The 27,582-nt window shown below is 46.2% G+C and overlaps 1 protein-coding gene across 15 annotated transcripts in view; it reads right to left on the bottom strand.

Moving 5' to 3' along the window:
* Nucleotides 1-27,582, bottom strand: part of CADPS (calcium dependent secretion activator) — a 211,905-nt gene that overhangs the window by 120,235 nt on the left and 64,088 nt on the right. For all 15 annotated transcript variants that reach the window (XM_051788784.1, XM_051788785.1, XM_051788770.1 and 12 more), the window contains exons 4-6: nt 16,295-16,375; nt 11,810-12,046; nt 9,404-9,525 (exon numbers count right to left, since the gene is read on the bottom strand). In XM_051788784.1, coding sequence (XP_051644744.1) covers nt 9,404-9,525; nt 11,810-12,046; nt 16,295-16,375 — 440 coding nt within the window. The remainder of the gene's footprint in view (nt 1-9,403; nt 9,526-11,809; nt 12,047-16,294; nt 16,376-27,582) is intronic.

The following is a 27,582-nucleotide window of genomic DNA, read 5'->3' as shown; positions in this document are numbered from 1 at the left end:
TCAAAGAATACATATAGATGCAGAGAACTTTCTATGTTTCTGCTCATGCAAAGATGACCTGGGCTAGGAAATACAATTCAGGTGCTAAGAAAGGCACCTTTCCGTTGTGCCTCTAGAAATGGATTAAGAACGGTTTGCATCCATAATACGTCTTGATTCCCAAGAGCTGCTGAGCCTCCTCTGGGATTCCTCCTACAGTAAAAGTTTGATGTGTTTACTCACCTTCAAAACAGGATAACCAAAGACATCAGACACAGATTGACAATGCAGCCTATTTCTGTTTACATTTGTTTCCTCTCCTCCCTTTCTGCTGCCAGAACAGCCTTTCAGTCCCATCCCCTCGGAACAAGCTGAGCTGAAGTGGGAGTGACAGCACAAATAGATTTGATTCCTCCTAGACTTTGCTGCACAGACTTCGTAACGATTCAAACTCTGCTTTCACTGATGCTGCTCCCATGCAGGTGAGCGACAAGTCAGCATCTCCCTGGCACTGGCCAGCAGAGGCAGCTGTACCTGCCTTCCCTGGAGCTATGGAATGCTGAGCAGGGCCATGTCTCTGCATGGAGTACTGATGCCTGCTCTGATGGGATAACCCAAGGGTGCTCTGAGTGAATCCATTATTTCCCATGACATCCTAATTCCTGCTGAGCATATAGCATTCCCTCTTCTAAGAAAAGAGCACCATTGGTAAATATTTTGCTTACAAAAAGGGTGTTTATTTACCCAAAAACACCACTGCAGAAAGCACTATGGTGTTATCCAAAAGGTGAGCAGAGGCAGCACATTCCCTAAGGACAGCAGCTGAGTTCCAACGTCCAGCATTTCATCGACTGCCCATTTTCTGTTCTCATGGCTCTGAGACACAATGTATGTCACCCACACAGACACCATTCTGCTTAACATCATGCAGCCAGCAGTACCAGACAGCTGATAAAAGGCACCACCTCTCCCTCCAAGAGCTGCAACTCCCACATCCTCAAACTGGCTCCGGCAGCACTACACTGCCGGCTGAGAGAGAAATATGTCTTGGAGAGCATCACATCTGTGCCTGAGCGTGCAAAGTGCAGAAGGAATAGGGTAAAGCTGACAGAGACTGCAGCAAAGCAAAGCCTGCAAAGGTCTGCACTTGATCTGCTTGTGGCTCACACACAGTCTCCACAGACCCCGTTCCAGTGCCAGCACAGGGCACTGCAGCCAAGAGGAGCTGCTGAGGCCGACAGCACAGCTTTAGGAACCCAAAAAAGGATGATCTCTGCTATACAGAAAATATGGAGTTTGATTTGTGTTTCCTGAGAGTGACTGATACAGTGGGGAAGTGTCATGAAGGAAGTAGGGAGGGGAGGTGGATTTAATCACATTATAGCTATTTACGGCCACGAGATGGCATTCCTGCCCCAGAGATGTCCCTGTGCCATGCCTGCACCCAGCCCAACACACCTCCTGTGCCCAGGACCACATACCCCTCCTGGGCTGCTGCAGCCCTGGCTGGGCTCTACTGCACAAATCCCACGGTCGGTTTGGGTGAGAAATTCTGGCAATGCCATTCACCAAAATCTTTGGGGTATTAACAGGGAAAACAAGTAGTGTGATTACTTTCCATGATTTGATGACTGTTTTTCAAATGCTCTGTGCTCTTCCCTAATACTTTCACAATTAGAGAAGAAAAGCTCAGCAGGAGGAAACGGAAATGAAAGCCCAGCATCGTTTCACTGGGAGGTCTGAACTGAAGGAATAATTGGTTTTACAAGGGCTGCCTACTGTATGTGCTCCATCAGTGTATCTGCTTTGGATACAGCACAAGTTAAGAGTTTAAGTCACAAAATGCATCTGTGTGCATTTACTGTCTGTGGCTGTGACACTTCTTGCATAATGCAATGTCTTGCAATGACATCCACAGGCTAATTAAAGTTTCTTTTGGTCAAATATGCTCCACTGAACCAGCCCCAGAGCTGCTCATTCCACAGAACAATTAAATTCAGTGGTTAATCACTTCTCTCAAGTCTTGTCACCCTGAAAGAAAACCAAACTGCAGAGGACTGCCGCTGGTTAAGGCCTGGTCATGGTTTGGACTTAGTAAGGCCAAGCCCTGCCAGCTTCACAGAAACTCAGTATCTCACAAGCAGAGACCATGAAAAAGGAGAAAGAAATCCTCTGCCTGAAAATACAGGTTACTGGTTTGTGCCAACATAGTCTACACCTTCCTTTATAAAATTCAGGAGAGGAAAGCAATGAAATATTTCCTAAATGTAAACAGAGCAGAAAACAGCACCAGGTGCCTTTCCAAAATCAGCTAAAGAGACGAACAAGATATTCGAGACCATCTCTTGTTGTTGCATCACCACTTACATTTTTCCTGTCCTATATTTTTCTAAGACAGAATCCAAGACAGAAAGCCCAAATCCAGCCAGATACTTGGGATAACATTTGCCTTGCCTAACTTCTGACAGCTAGAAGTAAAGGCATCCTAGAATCTCCTGTTTCAGTGGGGATGAGTGGACAATTCCAGCAGGTGATGCCCATCCAGCTCCTCTCTCCATCAGCATGCAGTGACAAGAGGACGTTGCTCCCTTTAAGTACTTTCAGACTTAGTGCTGTGGTTTGTTGGGAGATTTAGCCCATTCACAAAGCCAACAGGCCTCTCTACCTTCATTTCACAGAAAGAACACCTAAAACGTTGAGAAATCACTGTCCAGACAGGAGCAGGCACAGTACCAATCCTTTAAAGCATGTTCTCTATCTCCCTACGCTGCTTTGCAACCAGCAATAGCAGCACCTCTCATTAAATGATAATGTGCATTACTTGTACACAGCACTTAATAAATAAACCAACAACTGGGCCCTTTCACATGTCTCGCTCCTTGCCTTTCCCTTGGCAAATGACGTGCAGAATCTGCACTAAGGCATGGCTTAATTATTTTTAAAAAACAGCAACCATGAGCAATAAACAAGATGACTAAATGTATCCCGGGACTTGCATTTTGCAGTCCTTCTCTTAATTTAGCACTGTTTCAGCTCACTGAATCTCAATCTCATTTCAATGTCCTTTTGGTCTCTACTATCCCATCTTAAGGTTGCATGAATAGGAGTGATGAAGCAGACGGGTGTCGATGAAAATTGCCTTGGGCATCATCACACCTTCTGGAATACTTAAATTTGAATGTATGTGCTATCACAGGAATACATAATTCCCAAGTGCATAGAAACACTCAAGAAATTAGACAGCTGGCGAGAAAAGAGAGACATTCATCTGTGAAAGAGAAGGTGCATGAGCTCAACCCTTACTAGACACCAGAGAATCCATGTGAAAGCAGTGCTCTGTGGGCTCTAAAGGTCAGGGAAAACACAGCCAAGGCTTGCACTTACTTGATACCAGCAAAACCAACTACAAGAGGTAAGTCCACAGAAACAAGCCTTCATTATTCTTCAACACAGCTTCTAGTGTAAAATACAGGAGAGGAGGGACTGCACATGAGACCTTTGGGAGCAGGATCACCATCCACAGTCCCAGCAGAGTATTCCACAACTGTCCAGGAGGCTGCTCACAGCAGTGTGGCTGTCTGGGTGACAGTCAGAGTAAGGGAATCCTGTGGGGTCTACCTTTACTCTGGGGAAAAACTTAGCCACTTAATCTAAAGCAAAATTTTTGTCCCCACAAGGTAAGAACCATTCCTGCAGAGCAGCTATGAGTAAGCATCAGAAGAGGTTCTGAATTCCTAATTAAAAAAGGTATTAAATCACTTGCATGAAGACTTCCCATAATAGATCACACGCTTGCATCTGGGTAATAACTTTTTAGTGCAGTTTTTGCTGTGCTTAATGACTTGTCCACAGCCTCCATTTTCAGAAAAGGGAACGTCACAGCATAAATCTCAGGAGCATTATGGAAATACTGTCACACACACAAAAGGGGATTTGAAGAGCAGGTCAGACCGAGCTAACAGCAGAACCCTCCAGGTGCAAAGTCAGGCACAGTCTCATTGGAAAACTGTCTCCTGGGCATGCTAAAGAGCTGTCAGTGAAGAAATCGTTTATCAGGGATTTGGACACCACTTTGTATCTTTCAGCCTCAGACAGAGGGCTAAAAACAACTGCCCTGAAGATCCTGTTCCTGTCCCTGTCATTGTCACCAGCAGCATCACTTAACTCACAGAGAGCAAAGCTGAAAATCTCTCCTGGAAGACCTTTCTCCAACAGATGCCCTAGGGCAGACTGACCCTGTGCTCAGAGACTCACTCCAGGGACGAGGACTGCACCTCAGAAGTGATGGTGTCTGATGTTACCTGTACCCAGGGCTCAGTCACTGGCCTTAACACATTCCTAAGTCTCCTGGAGGTTTCCTAAGGAGAAAGAGCTGCAAACATCTGCACAGCTGTGAAATGAAATCATGCAACTGGAAAGGCAAGCCAATTGGTATGGGTAATTAACACAGCTTATATTTAATGCTGAAGCCAATTAGAAGAGGAAGGAAAGGGGAAAAAAAGGAAAAAAAAGCAGCTACTTCCTAAAATTTCCTTTTGCTTTGTTTTTCACCCAGCATCGTGAATTTTGCTTACACAGGGCTTAGCTAAGCTTGTAAACCTAAATATGAATGCCTGCTTAAAACCTGCAGCCACTCAGTTCTTGTGCCTAAGCTTTGCCTTATCTGGAACAGCCCTGCCAGGCACAGCACCAACAGCTGTACTGGGAGATACATAACATGAATTATGGGCTAAACTCTGCTCTCACTCACATCAGTTTAAACCCCTTCAGTTCAGTGGAGTTAAATTAGTTCTACAGCACACAGAATATTTATTTGTAATTTATACATCTCAGAAGGACTTTTCTCATTTTACCACAGGGGAGTGTGCAGGGCATCCCCAACTAATTTTGGCAGCAAAACACTGACTGCAACAAAACGTTTTTATCGTGCTCCTATCTGTGCAAAGCCAACGGCAGCACTTCACACTCCAGGGCCTGAGACGGGGGATTCCTGAATGAAAAGACCAGATTTTCCCCTTCTGCAGACAGAGAAAAGATCCCTGTTTGCCAGCCTCCCTTCCTGCAGGGCTTCTCCCTTTGCCGCTCAGTGCCCATCTCCCAGAAGGAGAGGGTGACCGAACGGCACTGAGGAAGGATGCTGTGCACTTCCAGTCCCTCTTTACAGTCAGGCAGCGGGCTCTGATGGACATGGCACGCCAATCTGAAACAAAACCCCTGGCTGAAGGATAAGGATGGAGATCTGGTGCAGCCTGTCAAAGCAGAGATAAACAGCTGAGCTGTCACAGCACCTTGAAACAAATCAGGGAGCAGGATCAGAACAAGCACAGAGATAAAACAAGGCACTCCTGTCTCCTAGGGCAGTGGGTAAGAGAAAGGAGATGGGAGAGGTTTAGAAGTTTACCAAAGACATTACTTTATCATCAGAGTGAATTTCTGGAAAGGCCCAAGCCCTTGGTCATGACAAACAACATAAGATGTGATATAGAGTCAGATGAGACTCATTGAGTGCCCTCTCTCCAGCACTGCCATACAGTACATGCTGAAGAAACCCCAAGTACATGGAAAAAACCCCAAGCAATGATGATTTGTCTTTTCTCCTTCAAAAACAACAATCTTCATTCCCACCTATTCTCTGAGCCACTGCACAACCCCTGCACTAGGGTTGAAGGTGCTCAACCTCAAAATAAAGACACTTCCAAAATAAAGACAGCCCACACCTCTGTCCCTTCTTGGCTGTGCTAAAATGCACAGACAGGATGGCCAGATTCTTCCCCCACCAGTTATTTACTGCTTTTACCCCAAATGGTTCAGCTGAGGTCAATGCAGGGACACATGATTTTCACTACTGTGCATCAAGGGAGAATGAGACTTATCTGTGTGCCAAAATAGGTCCAGGTGAATACACAGCATTTATTTACAAGGCACGTAGGACCTTGCTGTTGTTTGGGTCTCTTTGTTTTCTTTTGTTCTGCTTACATCAGAGAAAGGTTATAGAAGATGCTGAAACACTGGTACAGCTGATGAGCACTGCTACAAGCATGGGTTACTCTAAATATATCCATCAGCCTCTTTAGAGGCTGTAGAACAGGGGTGTTGTGGCTGCATCTTTTGTGCTATTCCCAAACCCCTCAGCAACCCTGTTTTCAGGCTGTGCAAATGGCAGCACTACTACCACAGCTCCTGGAAGGGCATTTTGGAGACATGCAGACAGCAGACCTCAGGCCAGCATGCAGGGAAAGGGGGGTATAAACCCCTCAACCATCTGTAAGAATACAGTTCCAGTGTGAAAAGCAGTAAAATCCTGCTCATGTTGGGATTTGGGATATTTTTCAGAGGCATCTGCGGGTTAGGACATAATACACAAAGGCTTTTTCTTACACAACTTATTAAAAGCACTACCAATAATACACTGCAAACCCGACCTGAAATAAACCTTACCATTTCAGGTCTGACTTTCTCTAGAACTGTGCCATCACACTGAGGCAGATAATCCTCACATGAAGGGATTGGGCTTAAAATGTCAGCAATCCAGCACAGAGCCTGAGAAGAAATAGAAGGCCAGTATTTACTGCTGTCCCAAGAGCCACACTCTTCGCACATGACTCATCTGATCACTTGGCTGCTAACTCTGCTACTGCCCTGCCTCTCTCAAGATCTGCAAACAGCTCCAAAGTCACTAAGATGCCTTCAAACATCTTTTTGTCAAAAACTGCTGGTTTTCCACCAGGGAAGATGAAAGGAGAATCTCTCACAGACCTAGACCAGTGCTTTTGGAAATCCGCTCCTGGCCAGGGAATCACCTTTCCCCATTAGTGGTGTGGAGCCAAGGTTAGCACCCCTGGCATGGCACTGAGCTGAAGAGCAGCCACTGCCACTGCTGTGACTTGGGTGTTTTAGCTGAGGGCTGGTATTTCAAGGACACTTGAGAATACAGTGACCAACTCCACGAGTTAGGTGAAAAGATGTCCTACCGGCTCGAGTGGTCCCGTATCACCCTCCACCCCAGGACACCCTATGACAAGGCTGTCATAGAAAAGGGAAGTCTTCCAGTGAATCCTACTGTTCAAATATAAGCTACTCACCCCCAGGCCAGGCAGCATCCCCTGCCAAAGCATGCAAATCCTGGGATGCTGGGCAGTGAGCAGTACCTCATGCCTTTGCTGAGCTGCTTCCTTTATCAAGGAGTGGTTTGTTTATTATAAAAAGTACACAAACAAACATGGTGTGAATGACCTCAATGAGCATCTAAACTGACACCCCAGAAGGTTGTTTTGCCTGGCCATACATTATCTGTCTCTAAGGCAGCACTGCTCAAAAATGCACCAAAAACTTCTCTGAGATGTTTCTATCACTGCCCTCATCACCGGAGTACCTGAGGGCCTTCAAGTCTTGTATTAAGCAACATGACAAACATGTCACATCTGGGTCATTCTCTCTTTCCTGCTCTTCTCAAGAGGAGAATTAAGTGCAGTAAATTGCTTTCATTGGACTTTGGTTTCCTGTGTCTGTGGTGCTGTGTCTGCAAGAGGAAGCAAGGTGAAAGAAACACCTCTAATGCAGAGAGGAAAAAAGGACAAGCTTTCTGTGGTGGCCTCTGGTTTCTGTGAATGTTATCCCAGAGCCTCTGCTTGGTTGGTCTTTGGTTTTGGAATTAGAATGTCCCAGGACCCTCAAGCAACACAACTGTCAAACCCATTCCCTTCCTAAGGCATTTCCATAAGCATTTTCCAAGTGCTGGAGCCATCCAGAAGACATCACACCTGGCTCACACCTCTACAGGAAGCCAGAGCAGAGAGAGGATGAGTGTGATGGACTTGCATAACTCGTATCACACTGCAGCATTCAGTGTTGGTTGCATTTTCCTGAAGGCTGATGGCTTCATGCCCAGACATTGTACATTTCATGATGATAAAAAGACCCACTCAATTGAAGAGCTGACTCCTGCAGCCCTTATTTTAAAAACAATTCTTGCAGAAATGGTCCTACATCTGGCAGCAAGAAGGCTTGTGCAAGGAAGGACAGACCCTTTGAGCAAAAGTGGGATGAACAGACCAATCTAAACAAGCACATGTAACCCAGAAGTGTGCTTTTCAGTACTGATAGTAGTAATTTCCCCCAGATAGAGCCTAACTTTCTCTGCTGAAGCAATAAAAATACCTAAAATAGTGAAATTGTAAGTTCTTATGGAAATTTTGTTCCAAGCACAGCTCTCTTCCTTCCTTCTCTGAAGGAGATTTTTTGAAGCATTTTGAAAAGTAAGCCAGGCTGCAGCACTTTCCCTGATTGGGAATATTGTTTTTAAACCACTTAGTGCAGATTCCTGCTGCTCTGGTGCAGTGCAGGGCACAAGGCATCAGCAGTTTCTGTGCCTCTATGAGAGGACAGCAATGGAGGGAGGGCAGTCTGCCCTCAGCTCTGCTCTCTCCCGAGTGTCTGCCCGCAGTGCTTGTGCATTCCCATGTAATGCAGCCAGGCAGTTCCAGCTTTCCTTCCACCAGCTTGGGAAGCTCCTGGAAAACCACTAAGAACTGGCCATTTGGAGGGAATGGGATATGGAAACAGAGGGGGAATATCCCAAAAGCAATCCCCTCCTGCACTGCTCCCTACTCCTGGAGGAGGCTTCATACCACCTTGGCAATTCTCCACTGTGAGGATGTGCATCAAGAATTAAATTTAAGGGTGGAATCTCTGCAGTGATCCAGAGAAAAACTGCCTCAAATCCATAATGCTTCAAGCTAACTAATCCTACAAATTGGAATGGAAATAAGCCATTCATCATTTTCTCCTTCCAAATTAACCAAGATCAATCACTACTTGCAGGCGTTTCACAACATCTGGGCAAGACAAAAGTGGGGATTTGGGGACCAGATCAAAGAGGACAGAACAAGACCCTGCCCTTGAATGGGATTGGGTCAGAGAGGCCTCTGATAAAGCTTTAACTGAGTGACTTGAAGCTTTTCCCAGCTCCTCTCTCTCACCTCTGGTTGTAGCTGCCAGAGTGTGTCCCTGTCAGCTGTTTCCTTTCTCGTAGGACTACCAAAACCCAGACAGTGAGGATGAGATAATGTACCTACACCTGATGGCACCAGTTCAGATGGACACTCAGACAAGTATTTATCTAAGCACATGCTTAACTCCATCCCTATTTAGCAAAGTCTTTACGTACAGGCCCAAATTTATCTCTCTATGGCTACATGAGACGTAAGCCTCTCATTAACACCTCTTTTTCTCAATCAGGGCTTATGTGCCATTCTTAGCTGCAGGACGATGCTGTGCATACGTGGAAGGCCACATTTCTCCTCTGCTTCTCAGTCCCCTCTGGCCTCACCATGCAGGAGGCAGAGCTATCTGCAGCGACTCAGCAGCATAGAGATGGGGGAGAGGACAGCATGGTGGAGAGAGAAAAAAGCAAAGCAAGACTTACGTTGGCTTTGAGGCTTCAGCCTGGTCAGTCTGCAGTTTCTCCCCACCTTCCACTTCCATGGTGCAGTACACGATACGGTTGGGGGCCAGCGACTTCAGACCCTGCACCTCCATGATGACAACCTGCCGGGAGAGAAAGAGAAATGTAAGAGAAGCAGCCTCCTTCAGACCTTGCTGTGGCTCCTGACCCAGCCAGTGCTGGGGGCCTTCATGTGCTGCTGGTTGTTCATGGTGGCAGGTGGGCTGGGACAGTGGCACTGCCCAGGCTGAGTTGCAGCCAGCGAGGTCTGTGTGGAGATCAGGACTCCCTCTGCCTGCACATGGGCTTGTTGAAACCTTTGGGTGCCCAGGGCTGTACCAAGCTTCAGGAGATGGACTTCACAGACGTGGTCCTGCCCCACCTAGAAGTGCCTAAAGATGTGTAATCCAGAAAAAAAACCAAACAACTACTCAGCCAAGACAACAATAAGAGTAATCACACAACAGTTTGGGGTTGACCTCTGAAGATCATCTAGTCCAATTCCCACATCGTGGCAGGGACATCTTTCAGTAGATCAGGTTGCTCAGAGCCCCATCCAACCTGACCTCAAACATTTCCAAGGAAAAAGCATCTTTGCCCTAGTTGTTCCCTGTTCCTGTGTCTCACCACCCTCACATTTTCTTATATTCAATCCAGATCTACCCTTTTTCAGTTTAAAACTGTTACCCCTTGTCCTGTCACTCTACAGTCCTGGTAAAAAAAAAAAAAAAAAAAAAAATCTTTCTCCATCTTTCTTATAAGAAACCTTTCTTATTAAGAAATCATCATCTTAGTTTCTTGCAGGTAATTACCCTTTTTTCTTTTTTTAAAGGTGATTAATCCCATTAACTACATACCTTAAACTTTTCTACAAGAAGCACCGGGGGAGTTTCTGTTCGTGTTTTAACACAGATATCTATGAAGTATATACACAGGGGTTTAAAATTGTTCTCCTCAGGTCTTCTGATCTGGCTTGAGCTGAAGATCCCCTCGCTGGCACACAGAGCTCCACAAACCCTCTAATGAGTGCACATTTTCAGTAAAAGCTCTCTTGCAGCAAGAGTTTTCAGCACTGAGCGGTGCCCAGACCTGCCTGCTCCTGAAGTCAGTGCTTCACTGAGCTTTGGCTTCCCACCAGATGGGGTTCAGCTGGAGCAAAGCATTGTAGACGCTCTGTTGTAAGGGCAAGTCCCTTCACACACGGCTGTACACGATGCACAGGCTTCTGCAACAGGGAGGTTTATTGCTTTGTGATAGTTCCCTGCTCCCCCAACAGGAATGCTTGGAAGTCAGGCTTTGTTTAATGCTGCTCCTGAAGGCACGATCTCTGGGTTCACAGCCCTATTTCTAAATAAGACTGAACTGAATACTATAAAGAAAGTTTCAGACATCTAGTGAGTTAAACTCTGAGACTGGACAAGCAGTGTCATTAAGTTTTGCACTGGCATGATATGTATAAAAATGCTTCCCATTTGCTTCCCATTTAGGAAGCAAAATAAACAAGAAACTACACAAAAATAGAATTTTCTGATTTTTCTGCATCCTACATTTTTGACTCTATCCTAGTAGTTGTTTTGACAATGTAACATAAACCCACTCATTGACAGACAACCACAACTCTGTATGGGTGAGCTGATGACTCCTTGAAGTAAATATGCCTGCAAATAGACCACAAATATGTTTGCACAAAACAACTGAGTTGGCTGAAAACAGCTCCTGAGCAACACTGTTCCAGGACTGAGGCAGCCTGTGTCAGAGGTAATGGAGGTCCCACAGCATCCTGCCTTCCCCTGGGCTGCACAGACAAACTGCTCGACAGAGCAGAAAGTCAGTGTTCAACACAGAGCAAAGAGCAAGTCAGCACAGCACAGTATTTCCACACAAACTGCAAGCCAATCTGTTTGGTGCATTCAAACCCCAGAAATTTTCAACAATTCTTCAAAGAGGAAGCAATTCTTGCAGCGAAATACAGCGACCCCTCTAACTGGCAATAATTAAACACAATGACATTTACAGTGTTGCATTATTGTATTGGTTTTGGGGGACAGTACAGGCTCAGGTTTACTGGGGTACACTCAGTAACAAACTGCATGAGGAGGTCAGTTAATGATGTAGATTTCTGAGCCATCTGATATACCTCAGCAGCAAATGCCAGACAGCATATATCACACAGTTTGTTCCAACAAGATGGTGAGACACCCGAAAGGACACAACATTTGACCACAGGCAAAGCTTCCAGTAACCAGGGAGGAGCTGTTCCTCATGGAGATCAGAAAGTGATTTCTACTCACCTTGCTTCAACTAACTGAAGTTTGAAGGGAGCAGAACTTGGCTGCTGTGATTTTTACTCCCACGAACTCTGCACCCTGTGGTGTGTGTGAAACTTACCTCCAGGGAGAACGACAACACCACGTCTGACTTGGAAAGCTGGTTCTCATTTTCTTCTCCCATGTCAATTATTGAGGTGTTGTGGCTACGTTTCAGCTTCTGCAGCTTGAACTCGGAGCCTCCTTTAGACACAGGCATGCTCTCCAGGTTTGCCATCAGGAGATTGACAGAGGACTTCAGCTCCTCAATGTACATGTTCTCCATTTCTTTGGACACAAACTTGGGAAACTTGCGTTCCTTGGATTTGGAAACAAACACAACAGAAAGAATGGCTGTGACAATTGGCAGCCACTTGTTGCACTGGAAGAATCCCCCATGAGTATCTGCAGAGGTTTGCTAGCAGGGAACTCCCACAAACCAGATGACAAATTACAGCTTCTCCCTGGGTAATGTAGAAACATTATTAGTTTCCGTAGAATTACTACTTACTACTTGGTACTTGTCCAACTTTCCTGTTTGTTGCATGGACTTGCATTTCATTGATTTTTCTATCAGCAAATGGATTTTTTCATATGTATGTATTCACAATTACAAACACACCAGGTCAACTCTCAGCTGAACTTTGTGACTGACAGCAATTTACTAAGGATTCAAAGGATGTTGACAGTATGGGACTTGTCTTCCAGTCTCCCAAATGCACCAGTTCTTTTTAAAACACTTCTGAGCAGTCGCTCCATCAGTTTTCTAGGTATGAAAGGAGCCCAAAGAGGGAAAACCAGCAATGTGTGGGCAGTAACATGTGGTCCCAACTGGAAGAAGGGGTAAAACACCCTTCCCACTACTTGCCAGGGCCTGAATTTCCCTCCAAGACAACAACCTTTCATTACAGTGCTGCTTGTTGTCAACAGGAACTTTAAAGATTAAAACCAAAGCTGACGGTGAGAGAAAAACATGATGTTCCCCAATGCATGTTCTCAGCTTTGAACTTCTGCCCATCACTGGTCTGAGCCCTGTCTTCTGACAACTCTTCCCATGCCCTGAATCTGCTCAGGATTCGAGTGTCTCTCAGTGGGTTACGAGAGACTGTGCATGGTGTGTGACAGCGAGGCAGCATCTGCAGCCAGGGAATGTGAAGCTGACGTGCAAAGTATCTTGGTAGCAATTCATAATATTGTAAAAAGCTGTTTGTAAAATGTATGCTAGAAAAGAAAACAAGGTCATGTTTCTTCTAGAAGACTGTCACCAAGTTGCTGAAAAAGTACTCCACTGCACCAGTTTTTGCATCAGTCCTCCTTACAAGCACAGTTCACAGCAGCACTAGCACCAAGCAGTTAAAATATAGTCATCTGTTTCCAGTCTCAATCTTGGGAAGCAATTCCCTCATGTAAATTAGACCTGGTGCAAGATAAACTACCTAATCAGTCTGCTTTATTGTCTATGCATTGTATAAGTTGCAAGTCACCCTTAGGAAAAAAAAAAAGTAACTGTTTTGTGGATTTTGAGAACTACTGCTGAAGCAATGATGTTCAGACATTATTGCTTTTTTACCATGCTGCCATCCATCTCTCCAGGGACTTCAATTTTGGCACTCCCTCCACAAACCTCTTCAGAAGTGCAGCAAGACTGAGACATTTCACTGTGTGCCACCAGCAAGATCTCATATTAAGGCTAAAATGTCTAAAGTGACAGAAAACAGTTTAACTGAGACTATTTGACTGATGATGGAAATGCAGAGATGCAGGTGTAGTCTCTAGTTACCCACTGGATTGGAGATAAAGTTGGGGAAAGTCTCGAGTAAGGCACTATAAGAAATGCAGATAACAGCAAGATTGGGTGTTAGTCACCTCCACGTGTACTTTGAGCAGAGAGAGGATCAGGAATGGAGACAAGCATAGAGAGAAGCAGAGTTAAGAGACTGCAAGAAATGACCAGTCCAACAAGCTGGAGCAGAGTGGCCCAGCCCCAGACAGATATATCACTCTGGTCTCATCACAAGGTCTCATTTAGTTGCCCCTACACGCGCTCCTCCTTGTCCTTGAGGCCAGGTGACTGGGTGGGGGAAAAGGCACCCCAGGACAGCAGAGCACTTGCTACTGCAGAGAAATACATGTCTGCCTTGGCATCACTAAGCTCTCAGTTGTACTGCTGCTCTATTTGGTTGCCGGAAAAGTACAACACGCAGAATGAAAAGCCTGTCCAGGTTCAGCTTTAAAACATCTGCTTGACTTTGAGTGTGATCCTCAAGCCGCCTGGCTCCAAGGCTGGGCTTATGTGCTTTGATTGAGTCAGGCTCAGTGGGGGACCCTGCCTAATGCTGCCCTAGTGCTGTGCTGAGCTGCACTCTCCTGGGCACACAGGAAGGCAAAAAGACCCAGAGCTGTGCCCTGTATCCAGGGGCAGGAAGGCTGGCATGCACAGTCACCGTTCAAGGTCACACAACAGGTCAGACGAGGGCGTGCAGAGCCACTGGTTCTGCAACACTGCAATGCTAAAGTCCCGTTAGACTCCACAGCCTTTGATGCCTCTGAAATGCAAATGTCCTAGTGCGAATTTCTTAACTTATTAGCGAGGCATTAATTTGCCTCGAGCATGGAATCTCCAAGACAGCCACCTCAGGGCTGGTTTCACGAGCACTGTAAGCCTCCCTGTGCAGCAAATCTGTATTAAAAGCTGCAAATTGGAGATAAAATTGGAAATGCTATCCTTTCACTGAGTTGAATTGTGAACCTGCCCTCTGCTAGAGGGAAAGCAGCCTTGCCCAGAAAGGAGGATACAGAGAAGGATTCAAAAGGTCATTTGGATGCCTCCAAAAGACGGTATTCATGGGTCTGAAAGAACAAGGTTTCTCATAGGCAGATGCTGGTGGGACCTGACATAACGGAGAGAAGGCCTGCAGCAGTACCATGAAGGAGATTTAATATCAGTAGCTGCCAACTGGATCACAGGTAAGTTCCTTTTACTCGAAACCACCCTCCAAGCTGCACAGTTGTATTTTGAAGGTTGAATTCTGCACAGGGATATGTCAGGTTGTGTTGAGCAGTTTCCCCTGACTGTCTCTCGCAGGGCCAGCAGTGTCATAGTTTGTTTTCAGCATCCTTAGGGGAAGAATGGAAATGGCAAATTCTCTTTTGCAAAAAATAATTCATGAAGCTGCAGCTTCTGCTGGCTGCTACTGAATCATGCATATTGTTGTCCCACATGCCATAAAGAGAAAATGAAACAACAAAACCAGGCAATCTCATTCTGGCACTCAGAGCCTGGCTACCCATCTCAGAACCGGAACAGCCATGCTCTGCACAGGGGCCTACATTTCACTGCAAACGAGTACTGTAGGTTTTCTTGACAGGAATAAAATGGCAAAGGGCCAAATGCTGAACAAAAGAGCTGCAGTCGGTTTGCTGTTTTGCTGCACCACCATTTGGCCATGTCATCCTTGGCCACCTCAGTAATTTTATCAGTGAAGTGGGGAAAACCAGAGCCTATGTCCCTGAAGATGCAACAGCAGCAGCTGTTTAACAGAAGTGTTAATGAGGAGGAGCTGTGCAGGCACCAACAGCACTCTTGCTAATGCCTGATCATAAATGAATGTGCTCTGCTTTTCATACCCAGGGATATCAGTGTGGCTGCAAACAGCTCTGATATTACCTTTCTTATGAAAAATCCCGATTTGGGCACAGGTCAGTGCTGGGAGAGCTGCTGCTGAAAGGCAGGCCCCTAGACTGAGCTTGCCTCTCTGATTAGACCTTTTTCTTTTCCTTCTAGTAATGGTTTCTTGATTATCAAGAATGGCCAGATAGATCATTCCCAATGACTTCAGCCCCTTTAGGGCTTTATCAGAGCATCTAATTAGAGGCAAGGATAAAATCTTGGCTTTACTGATGTCAACAGAACCCCCTCCATCTGTGGTCCATCAGAGGCCACACAAATCTGCACTGTGTGAGGGTGTGATTTACTCCTAGGGAGACAGCTCCTTACAGAAGGGTCTCTAGGCATCTTAGCCAGGTGCTTGGTTACCAAAACTCTTTGGAGGTCCTGTGCCTGCTGCTCCAAACAGCAGCAGTGCCTGCAGGGTGCAGTGCTGGCCTGACTGCTTTCATGCATAGTGAGAACTTGTTTGGGACAACACATATGAAGTACCTTTACTGAGGCAGTATCTACCTACAGGGAGGAAACTGTGGCTCCCAGCAGCCCAGCAAAAGGTACAAATCCCTTCAGGGCAATTTCTGTCTCCTTTGTACATGCCATCACACACCTTATTGCCCAATGCAGAAATTTGACAGAGTCTGACAATATCTTTGTCACTGGTGAGGATGTGTAAGGGATTTTGCAGGAACCCAACCTGTCCCAGCTCATCAGGACATTCCAAGGAACGCACATCACAACAGCTTCAGCTGTACTTGTTGTTTTGTTTATAGTTAAAAACCTGGTAATTTTTATATGGTGATTACTGGGAGGAAAAACCCATAAGAGAATGACAGAACCTGGAGGTTGCATCAAACTACTTATATATGAAAAGCTTATTAATAACAGCAGAATTTTTTTTACCTTGGCAATTTGCTCTGCCATTTGGAGACGTCCATCCAACTCACGCCTGATCTGTGCTGCTTGCTCATCTGGGTTGTCCAGCTGTATAAAAACAAAAAGCAAAAAATTAACCAATGCAGCACCTTTACGAGCAGTTCAGTTCTTCCAGCTTACCACCTGCACTACATTATCAGTGAAGTATAGCATAGAGGGAGTGGTGATGGGCCACCTTCCTGAACAGAAGCCCCCCCCAAGGACGCCCACGATGCTCACCATCAGTGAGCACCAAGACAGACAGTTTTGGTACCTGCCCAGCTGCCTCCTGGGGCTGAGCATCCTCACCCTGAGATCTTACACCCACTTTGCCCTGTGATCCAGCCTCGCAGCAAACTCTGATGGTGACTACTTGAAACCCTGGAAAGCGGGGTGCCCTCCAGAGGTATCACTTCACTGGCTCTTGAGAAGCCACAGCACCCTGTGCTGGGGCAGGACGCTTGGCAGCTCCAGATCACCAAGCCAAACACCTCTGGCCCAGAAAAAACATAAGGCAGCTTGGCAGAAATGCACAGCAATAGCATTTGCTTATTTTCTTTCTCTTTTCCTCCATATTGCTTCATCCCTGTGCTACCACCTAATTCATGCCATCAGTTTTCCTGCAGACTTCAGCAGAGATTTTGTGGGGGTATTTTTGGGGTGTTTTTTGCAATGCACTGCCCACAGTCCTGTGGTTCAGTGTTCGGCATCTGCCCAGCTCTGAAATGTCTTCTGAGGGTAAAATGTTGTTTCTGCCAGTTAAGTAAGTGATTACAGTACAGGTGGAAGAGGTACAGTGACTGCTGCAAACAGTTTCCTATTGGTAGGACTTGGAGCAGGTCTGTTATTTTTAGTGGGAATACACAGGCATGAAATCACAGAACAGCAAAAACGCACAAAATCAATCCGACAACTGCTATAATGAGGTGGCAATTTTATAGCTGTTTTCAAGATTCTCACTGCTCTTTAGACTGCTTTGGGGTCATTTTGGCCATGGCACAAGGCTAGACACATGGTCAGCGGGGTGGTCATGGCAGTGCTCCACCCACGAGGCACAAACCCAAGCTCAGCCTGATGCAAAACCTTACTGGTTTAGTTCATCTCCTTGAGTCAATGTGACTTCAGGCGGGAGGGCTGGCTACCCCCCCAAATGCTGCCTTTGTTTTCAAACTATCAGCTCCTTCTGGCTCCCAGCAAAAGCAATTGCCACAAGCCGCTGTGGGTCAGCTCTCCCATCGACTGCTACGTGCAAATGAGCTTTGTTTGCTGGCTTGGGGTTGTAATAATCACCTCCCTGGGCTTCATCCTTCTCTGGAGACAAACTGCTTGACACAAGAAAGGCTCAGTTGGTGCAGTGCAGTCTGGAAAGTTACAGCTACAGCAAGTTCTGATTATCAGCCTGATGAACAATGGGCTCGGCCGTTGGTGGCCCCTGGATGGGTTGAAACACAACACTTTTCCCCCAGCCCACCACTTTCCACAGCACCTCCTTGGCCTTCTGCCTGTGCATCCTGCACCTCCCCTCTCCCACACACGCTCGTGCAGACCTGCACACGTGCAGGTGTTTATTGGCACACTGCTTCACCTCGTATGATTTTCCAGAGAGACAACATTGACTTTGGCTGAGATTGAAGGAAAGTGTATTTCTGATTAGCTTTTGAATGTCTTCATTACTGTTTTAATTCAGGAAAACTACAAAGTGTCCTGACTATGATACAAATCCACTGAAGCTTCAGTGGTTTCATTCACACCAGCTGTACCACACAACCTTTCATCTTTATATTCCTGATCCCAAAGCTAGCAGAGAGACATGGAGCACCACCACCTTTTGGGACAAGCTGCCTCCATTAATTTCTCTGTGAACAAGTGCACCTCGCAACTATCCTGCATCAGTGTGCAAGCAGCTGTCAGAGCTGCTTCATTAAGGGTAGGAAATGCACAGTCCCAGATTTCCACTTCTTTGCAACTCTGAAAGAAGGGGCATTATTTGAATTCCATCTGAGCTACAGTAATTGAGGTTAATCACACACTACCCAAAATAACTCAGGCGCTAAATTTAGAAATCGAGGATGCTGCTGTGGAGGAGAGTTGGTTCTGTGGTATGATAAGGAGCCAGCAAACTGCCTCATGCTTTCTGCACTATCTTGATTTTGCAGATGTTTTCCAGTGATGCTACAGGTGTCAATGAAAGATCTGACTGCAGAAGATTATTTTTCTTAGGAGGTAACAAGCACCCCAGGCAGCCTCTGTGGCTGTGGTTGAGTGGGTAAGGTATTGCTTTCCAGGGCTGCGCTTCCCAAGATTAAGTAGTGATGCCAAGCCAAGTAATCCAGTATTTAAAAGAAACAAAAAATCTTTCCAGGCTGTATTTTTGACTCGGCATGATGGCTCCATGGCAAAAACTGATCTTTGGGAAAGCAGTCACAGCCTGTAGTAGCCAAAATAATATTTTCTTCTTGTTGTCTACAGAACAGTACTAATGAGGCAGCCCCTGCCTGTCCTCCTGGCACCTTCCAGCAGATCTCTTGGTGACTGAGAGCAGCAGCCCAACAGTTCAGCCACTGTCTCCTCCTGTGCCTGGGAAAGGCTCCTGCTGCCACCAAAGCAAGTCGAGTACATTTTACACAGTCATAACACTATACAGGGCCATTAAGAGAATAATGTTGGTGCCCATAAAATATACTTTGCTTGTGAAATAAGGCAAGGGGCAAATGTGAGGCATGCCATCTAAGCAAGACCAAACATCCAAGTAAGGCAACACAGACCATAACACCATTAAACTCCCAATTCCTTAACTAGAGAATCAGCTATTTATTATCTGCCACATGTGTGCCCACTTTATATTCAAATACTTGACAGCCAAATACATAAATGATTTACAAAGTCAAGAGAAACTGAATTAAGTTTTGTTCTGCATTATGACTATGTTATGGGTGTGCTATGAATAAAGCAAAGATATAAATAATAAGGTTGCCCCAGTCAATTAAATGTGAAAAGTATTATAAATTTCAGTATATATATGATTAGTCATATGCACTGGGCTTTTTTTCAGCAGTGTGCCACAAATACACGACGTACATAATTTGCAATTCTCAACTGATCATTACCCAACTGCCTGCTGGTAAATTAGATGTTTTCATATGTCTACCCGAATATGACATTATTTCTCTCTGCCTGCCCTGCAGAGATTATCGACGTTGGTGGAACAGTTGCTAAAGCAAAAAAAAAAAAAAAAAAAATGTAGATGAAGTTCTGAGTGGAACCCAAAACTGACTGGCATCACAGCCAGCCCATCACTGCAGGTGCTGCATGGTAGGTGTCTACTTTAACCTCCTGTGAGGGTTCAACTACACGAAGAAGGCCTTGCAGAAGAAGGTTTTTTTACATACAAACTGTTAATAAGGAATAATTTTTAGTGGGCATGAGTAAATGAAAGAAACGGGTTTAAAATGTTCATCATGTGAGTTTGACAATTTTCATTGCCAGTAAGAACCAGATGCTGGCCTGCAGCAGCAACCCTCTGCTTTCACCCCCCCGAAACAAAACTCACTGAGAGAATTTTCTTCATGTTATCCCAGAGGAATAGGAGATAATCCCCCTACACCTTTGAAAGGCAGAAGCAGATTCAAACCAATCAACCTAATAAGGTCATAATATCTACAGCAAGATGCATAGGCACCCACTAAACCCACACCTAAACTGTTTGACTGCTGGGTCAGAGACCTCCCACACATAAGCCAGCCTGAGCCTTGTAGTAAAAGTCTAGAGGCCAGGCTCACTTCCATTCGCCCCAGGAAATGCCAAAGGCAGTACAAGGACATGAAGAGGGTTACAGTATTACTTTAAACCCCCATGTTTTTGGAAATCAAGTGTTATATATTAAAAGCTCCAACTTCAGTTTATCACAGTTTATCACAGCCTGATCGTTTACAGTTGCAGCCCTGGTCCCAAAAGTGATGTTGGAGTAGTGCAGGCTGCCCTCCTCTTTCCTTCTTTGTTATGGCCAAAGTAGTTCTGCTCAGATTCACACCTCAGATCCACCCACCTGCCTGGGGACTGAGCAGAGCACAGCTCTCATGCTGTCAGAGGGCTGCAGCTGGGGCCAACACATCCAGCCTGGGGACCGTGCTGGTGGCACAAGTGACACACTGTACACAGCACTTGGCCAGTAAATAAGAGCAGAGTGGATCTGGCCATGCCACCAAACATGGATTGATGGGACATGATCCCAACAGACACAAGTGAGTGAAACACGACATGGGAGCTACACCCACGCTCTGAGCTCAGCACTGCTGGAAATAACATTGTTAGGATTTACAGTGACAGGATGCAACATACAGATACAACCTTCAATGCCTGGCATTTATGCTGTGTATGTGACAGATATTGTTGGTATAATTGCCATCAGCCCCAGCCAGAAACCACTGGGACCATTTAACAATGTAATCCCTCCCTGTCAGTCACTGCTAATGCTGATCCCTGTTTCCCAGCAAAGACAGCAAGTGTCACAACATCCCCATTCCTGATGCATAACTAGGGCTGCTCTGGAAGCATTTCCCCTCTCTTGACAAGGGTTACAACATGGTGGTGAACCCAGTCACCCATCTGTGTCATGTGCTTCTACAGAGGACCAGCCATTTGCAGTGGGATTCTGGAAAACCACAACTTAAATGCTCTGGCAGCGCAAACACTGAGTGGCACTAACCTGTTTTGCGCTGCATTGGGAACAGAAACACATCTGGCTCTTCACCTTCTGGAAAGGAAAGCATTTAGTCCAGGTGTCCAAGAAATCCTCAGCCACTGCCTGTGCTGGTTTTCCTCCACGGCAGCACTGGCACCAGGGAATGGCCACACAACTGGAGGCAGGTGCAGGTGGGCTGCTGCTGAGCAGGAACTGTTCTGGCTGGGGATACTCTCAGCACTAATCTTCTCTATCCCTGTGTCCAGCACACCACCATGCACCCACTTTGTGAATGATTTTACCTGGGAGGAAAATAAGTCCCTGGAGGACAAAGACAAATGCTGTGACATGCTCATGTCCTTCCTAAGCCTGGCTTAAGTCCTCCCAAAATAAATGGTGCAGCATCTGTCATACATGGTTATAGGTGCCAAAAGCCTCAAAGAGAAAGTTTCAAGGCAGCTCATCCTTTGACATTCTGGGAGCTCTGTAGCTCAGCAAATGGTTGATTAAGTATTTCAAAGCAAACATGTTCATGTGAAGGCTGAACAAGATCACAATATGGGTGACAATTTTGCAGCTTTGATGTAGGGCTTTAAGAGAGATCTTTGTCTCGTAAAAGGTGGTTTCCCTTTGTGATGCAGTGTGAGAAAACACTGAAAAATTCATAAGCCACATCAATTAATAATTAATCTGTCACTCCAGGAGTACTCACAACTTGTGGCATTGGCATCATGGAGTGCTCCAACTGAAAAACATGTGGCCCCCAAAGTGACTCATTGCAGGGAAGCAATTTCTTAGCACATAACTGCTGTTTTAGGAGATAAAGTGCCATGAAACAGGACAGAGTGGTACCGTGTGGCACACAGCTTCCTGAGCCACACTCCATGCCAATGTCACGGACTGCTCTGTAGCATCATTTTCCCACCAACAGTAAATATTCCTCTCTATGAGTGGCAAAGGGCAGCGGGAAGGTGGCAGTCTGGCACTCAAGGCCCCAACCTCTTCCCAGGAGTCTGAAGCAGGAAGCTTCAGGAGGATCTGAACATTCACATGTTCTTCAACCACAGGTGGGATTCCGATCTCCCTTTAAATTGGGAATGTGACCAGTGCTAACCTGCCTTGGAAGGGTAAGTCACTAATGTCCTGGGTAACTTGCTAACCCTCCAAGCAGCAAAGTGCAAGCCCCAGACCACTGGCTGCCTTGGGATCTGAAATGAGAGCAAGGACAGCTTCACTATGTCAGGCACCTCCCCACATCAGCAAAACCAGCAGCATCAGCACAGTCCAACCATGGATTCAGCAACTATCACTCATGCAGTTCAAGACAGGATTTTGGGAGACCTGGAGGGACCAGCAGAACATCTCTCCATCAGCTCTCAGGACTGCAATGCTGTATGATCCCTGCACATCTCAGGGACTGATCTCCCAATGCCACTGCACAACAGGGATGCTTAAGGCCACCTCTCCTCTGGCCAGTCAGACCTCTCCAAATCAGCCCTTTAGGTTCAGAGTCATGCAGAATTTTTCTAGCACAATTCTCCTTAATTCAAGGAATTACAATCTGCACATATTACCTCACCAAACTTTTTGGTTTTCCTCCTGTGAGCCCCTGTCAGCTCCTCACACAGCTCCAGGGCTCTAGCACCCCCAAAAGTGACAAACCCCCTCCCCTGGAGAGAAGCTCACACCATTTTGTTCATGTATAGGTGAAATGGGCCATACTGCAGGAATTCAGTTGCTTCCATTTGCAGTTGCACAGTCAGCTGTTTGCTGTGGATGTGTACCTGCTCCCACTATCCTGGCAAACTCCTGGATTATCTAATGAACGACTGCTGCTGTGAGAGAGCACTCAGGGAGTCCTGGGAGGGTGATTTAAAACAGTAGAAAGGACTTGGATAATTCAGTAAGGGCTGATGCTTCCCTTCTTCTCTCTTAAAGAGAAATCTCATTTCATGGTCCACAAACTTTAGGGTTTCGGTAGATTTGTCAGTGAAAATATTCCCTGGGATGTAGAGCAGCCTTTCCTTGCCCCCGTGTGAATCTTAGAATGTTGCAATAAATCTCTGTGCCTCAGCAGTTGCCTGGGCTGTGCAGGTTCCCACCCATCACATCTGCCTGCAGACACTGGGACTGTGTCTGCTTCACTAGGCGAGGTCAAGAGATCCACCCTCAAATTCACTACGATCCTTTTGGATATCTGTTTATCCCACAAACTGAGCTGATTTCCAGCATATTTCAGAGCAGGACTGGTGGCTTGTGCAGGCAGAGGTTTCTCATGCCCTCCTTGCAGACAGCAGCACCCATGGGTACTGGGAGCTACAGCTCATCTGCAGAGCACTGATGGATCAATCAGCAGCTGCTGGTGTCGTGGCAAGAGCAGACAGGTGCTAGGCATGGATCCTGTGCAGGAAAAGAGGACATCTCCCTGTGCCATCACCTGCCTACCACCACACCCCCTCTGCAGGTTTGCAAGGCTGCACTGCAGGGCTGAAGAAAGCTGAGACAAGCAAACCCAGCATGCAGCTTTCTAGGAGGTTGTGCAAAGATACCTCCAGATTTATGTGCAATGATAAATCAAAGAAAATGAAAAAACAGATTCAGCAAAACAGGAAGGGGAAGGAAAAGCGCTGCCTGCCTTTGCAAACGTTTTGCAAGCTGTTAAGAAAAGGGATGGCAAAGCACATCCACTTGAAAGACACGTCCTTCCCATCTGTGGCCAGAGAACTTTTGAACCCTGCAAATCCCTCTGCAAGATCATCCGTGAGAGGTGTACGACACTGAAAGGGATTGAAAACTAAAGCTGTCCAGAGGCTCTGACCTCTGAGCATGCCTTAATACCCTCTTCTTATGGCATTGCATAAGGATGCTTGAAGGCGTGCGGGCAGCATATGCTGAGCTGTGGCACCACCAAAGAAACTGGAGCACTGGCTGGTTGATGCTGCCTGAGGTAGACCACTACATTTAGCTTGCCTGTGTTTCCTTACAGCTTATCATATGCTGAATTTCACATGAGTTAATGGGAAAAGAATCACCTGAATTTCCTAAACAGGGCAATAAACTACTACTGAGTTCCAAGTAAGTTTTACAGCTAGAATTACTCTCAATTAATTCATCCTAGTCATTATGGAAGAATGGTCTACACATCCTTAAATCCTCATCTTTGATTAAAAGCTTATTGGTAGACATACTCACCATGTAATTCAAAATGGGCTTTGGCTTTTGGAGCTAAAGCAAGTTGCATGAGGACCTAGTCCAGCAAAGCTCCACTTTCTTGACACTCCGCAGGATTAAAAGTAATGGAATAAAATGTGGGAACATCTCCAATGGTGTCTATGCAATAATAGTTTTTCTGCAGAAAGCTCTAAGCAAAGAACTGACAAAGCAGAGACAGGCCATGAACAGCAAGGTTTTGGTTCCCTTATATGCCAAACAACAGGCTACCAGTAGAAAATGGGGAAAGGGAATGTAGAGGGAAGGTTATGGCTCCCACTTTTTCAAGGACTAAAACAGCAAAAATTGCAGTGCTGCTCATTGCAGTGCATTTTGATATTTGTGAAGTTTAGATTTATCACAGCCAGAGACTTAAAGAGATCGATCTCCTAAACAGGATGATGCCTTTCACACTGGTTTGACGCAGTAAACTTTCCTGTGAGGTCAGGGAGAAAACAGTTAGGAGAACTAAGCCTCTAGGCAGCAAATCCTCAGCATGCAAAGAAGTCACTACATGTTCCCAGTGGACAGTGTCCTAAGGGAGCTAAAGCTGCTGATCTCACTCGTGACTAGGACCACACTTCTCCAGCAGTGACTGTGTAGGTCACCATCAGACCCCTTTCCCTACAGCAATGGAGAACTGGAAGGGAACTGCCTTCCATGGTAGATCCAGTTATTTCAGTCCCTCTGGTTTGTACCTTCACTAATTAGCATCGATTTATCAAAATCCAGAGCAGAAACAACACATCTGTAAGGCCTTTTCATCATTACATAAGAACAACTATTAATGATTAATAAGTAATCACTATTATTATGCTAAATTACTATATTATGCTAATTAAAAGGTCACTTCCTTGCTTTTCTTAGAGCAGTGCCCAGACAGCTGGGCTCTGAGTCATTCAAAGGTTTCAGAGAAGTTTACCTCAGGGGGAATCTCCTGGTTTTGAACAGAAGCAGTACCCTTAGTCATACCAATCCTATCAAATATATCAATGCATTTCAGAAAAGTCACTTCTTTTTTAGATAATTAACATCCAATAACAGGAAAAAACCCCACGAGGAATATGGATTAGAATCTTAGTTTCGCTGACTGGGAACATCCACCTCCTCTTTTACTGTCTGATCCCCACCAACAGGACCTATTCTGCTCCTGAAGAACCAGTGGCACAAAATGGATGTATGGCATCTCTGAGAAGGGCCACGTGGAGCTGTGAGCTGTCATGTGGGATCTAACCCCGCACAAAACCCTTGTGAGATGCTCTGGCACCTGCATTAAGGATCAACGATGTGAGAAGAACTGAAGCAGACACAGAAAAGCAGAAAAGGCTACGAAGAAACAAACACAGGGAGCAAAAATGTAATGCTTTTAGGAGCACTGAGTCCCTAAGATGAGAAGGAAGAATACAGCACAAGGTACCATGTGGAGGGAGAGCTTAGCAGATGGGGCAAGTCCTCCCACGGGGTACACCACCCTTGTCCCCTTACTGGTGAGGACAGTCTGCCCAGCAAGCCATCTATGCAATATGGAAAATGCTGTTATGTGTCCACATTAAATATATAATAAATAATTTATGTGTACAGATACTATAACAATTACAGAAGATGCTTCAGCCTGGCAGCAGCAGCTCCTGCAACACGGTTGGACAGCCCAGCTCCCTCTGCACAGAGCACAGCACTGCTGCTCCCGGGCCTGCCCTAGCCTTGCTCTAACCAGCTCAAATCATGGCTGCTGTGAAGCTGGGTTACAGGCTGGGATTGCACCATCCCGCCTTGAATTTGGGCCCGGTCCTGACTGACCCCTGACACCCCTCCCACTGCCTGGGCAATGCTCACAGACTCCAGCTAGACCTGTGCCAGCACAGGCTGTGGGTGCACCCTGAGGACAGGGCGCTGCTCCCTGGGGAAATACATCCCAACAGCAACCACCCACCAAGGTTTACAGGGTGCTTTGTGCTTCCCTCCCCTCTTGATGTTGGAAGCTGCCACCCCAGCTAGAAGCTGCTCTGCAGAACAGGCTCATGGCAGACATGGCTGGGGATCAGCCCTCAGAGCTGCCAGGGAGGCCACTCCACCTCCCTGCGCTGGGGACTCTCGCTCAGCACATCCGTGAGCAGAAGAGCTGCAGCCATGAGCCAGGCAGATACAAGCTGAGATGTTCAGTCTCCCACCCTTCACATAAACCCTGCAGGAGATTCATCAAGGCAAATATCCATATCTGCTGAGCCCAGGCTACATGCAGCCCTGCCTGGGTAGGGGAGGATGGGCAGTGGGTATTCCCCTATGTGAACAGGGATGAGCTTTTGGGGCCCTGGGGTTCAAAGACCCTAAAAATACTACAGTTTAAAATTTCTCCTAGTCTTAGAGCCACCACCTTCCACCTTTTATATTGATGTCCAGGGCAGGCTGCAGGAGTGCAGCACTAATACACACATGTAGAGTCATGAGCCGTCAGTCTTCACCATGTTACCATGCTGCAGGCAATAAACATTTCCTTTTCTTCTTGTCAGGGAGCCAAATGAATCCTAATGGCTTTCCTGACCATAACACACACAGAGCACCGGCTACAGACCTCAGTTTCTGACACATAAGCTGTGAAGGCAACAGCCTTCTGATAAGAGAGCATCAAGGCTTCGGGGGCTCCTGCCAGACCCAGTGTGCAGCACTAAGAGCAATTAGTTTTTTCCAGGCCGTGTATTGCATGTAATAGAAAATATTAACTCATGTTACAAATATTTATAAAAAGTTCAGACATAATTAAGCGATTTGCAATTGAAAATTAACAATCTAAAAATTCAGCCATGCAGACAGACAATGTTAAATATAACTGCAGTTAATGTGAGCTAATTTAAATAGAGCTAATACAGCAGCAACAGAAAAAGGCAGTCAATCACATCCCCTGTCATTAACAGCCTTCTCCGTGTGGAATATTATTGTGTGAATCTTTCAACCTGCTCTGCTGTCCCAGTAGGTGCAGGAGAGCTCTTTGCCCACAGCCTGTTCCAGCCAGAGAGGAAGGATGAGGTGTCTGTCTGCCCCCCACCTCCCAGGTGTCCACCTGCCCCCCACCCCCGGCTGAGGCTGTCCCAGCACACCTCAGCCCCAGCCAGCCCTCACCACGAGATGGCGAATGGAGCCAGCTCGCTGTGGAGCATTTTGCACTGCCTGCACCCCACGCAGCTCCCTCCCAGGCTCTCTGCAGAGGCTGTGTGTGACATGGACCCCAACATCCTGTGTATGGGGGCACCAGGGCAGAAAGAGATCACTGTCACTCTGAGGGTCTCACACTGTGCTCATGACAGCATGAACACCAGCTTTCCCCCAGTCCCCCTCCAAGCTTCGCCCACTGCCTCTTATTTATCTCTTCCTAGAACTCAGCAGGGATGGA

The sequence above is a fragment of the Manacus candei genome, unplaced genomic scaffold, assembly GCF_025592945.1.
Source record: "Manacus candei isolate 608988 ecotype Guabito, Panama unplaced genomic scaffold, ASM2559294v1 h1tg000025l, whole genome shotgun sequence".
Classification (NCBI taxonomy): Eukaryota; Metazoa; Chordata; class Aves; order Passeriformes; family Pipridae; genus Manacus; species Manacus candei.
The sequence above is the reverse complement of the archived record's forward strand: the minus strand, read 5'-3'. Positions and strand labels throughout refer to the sequence as shown.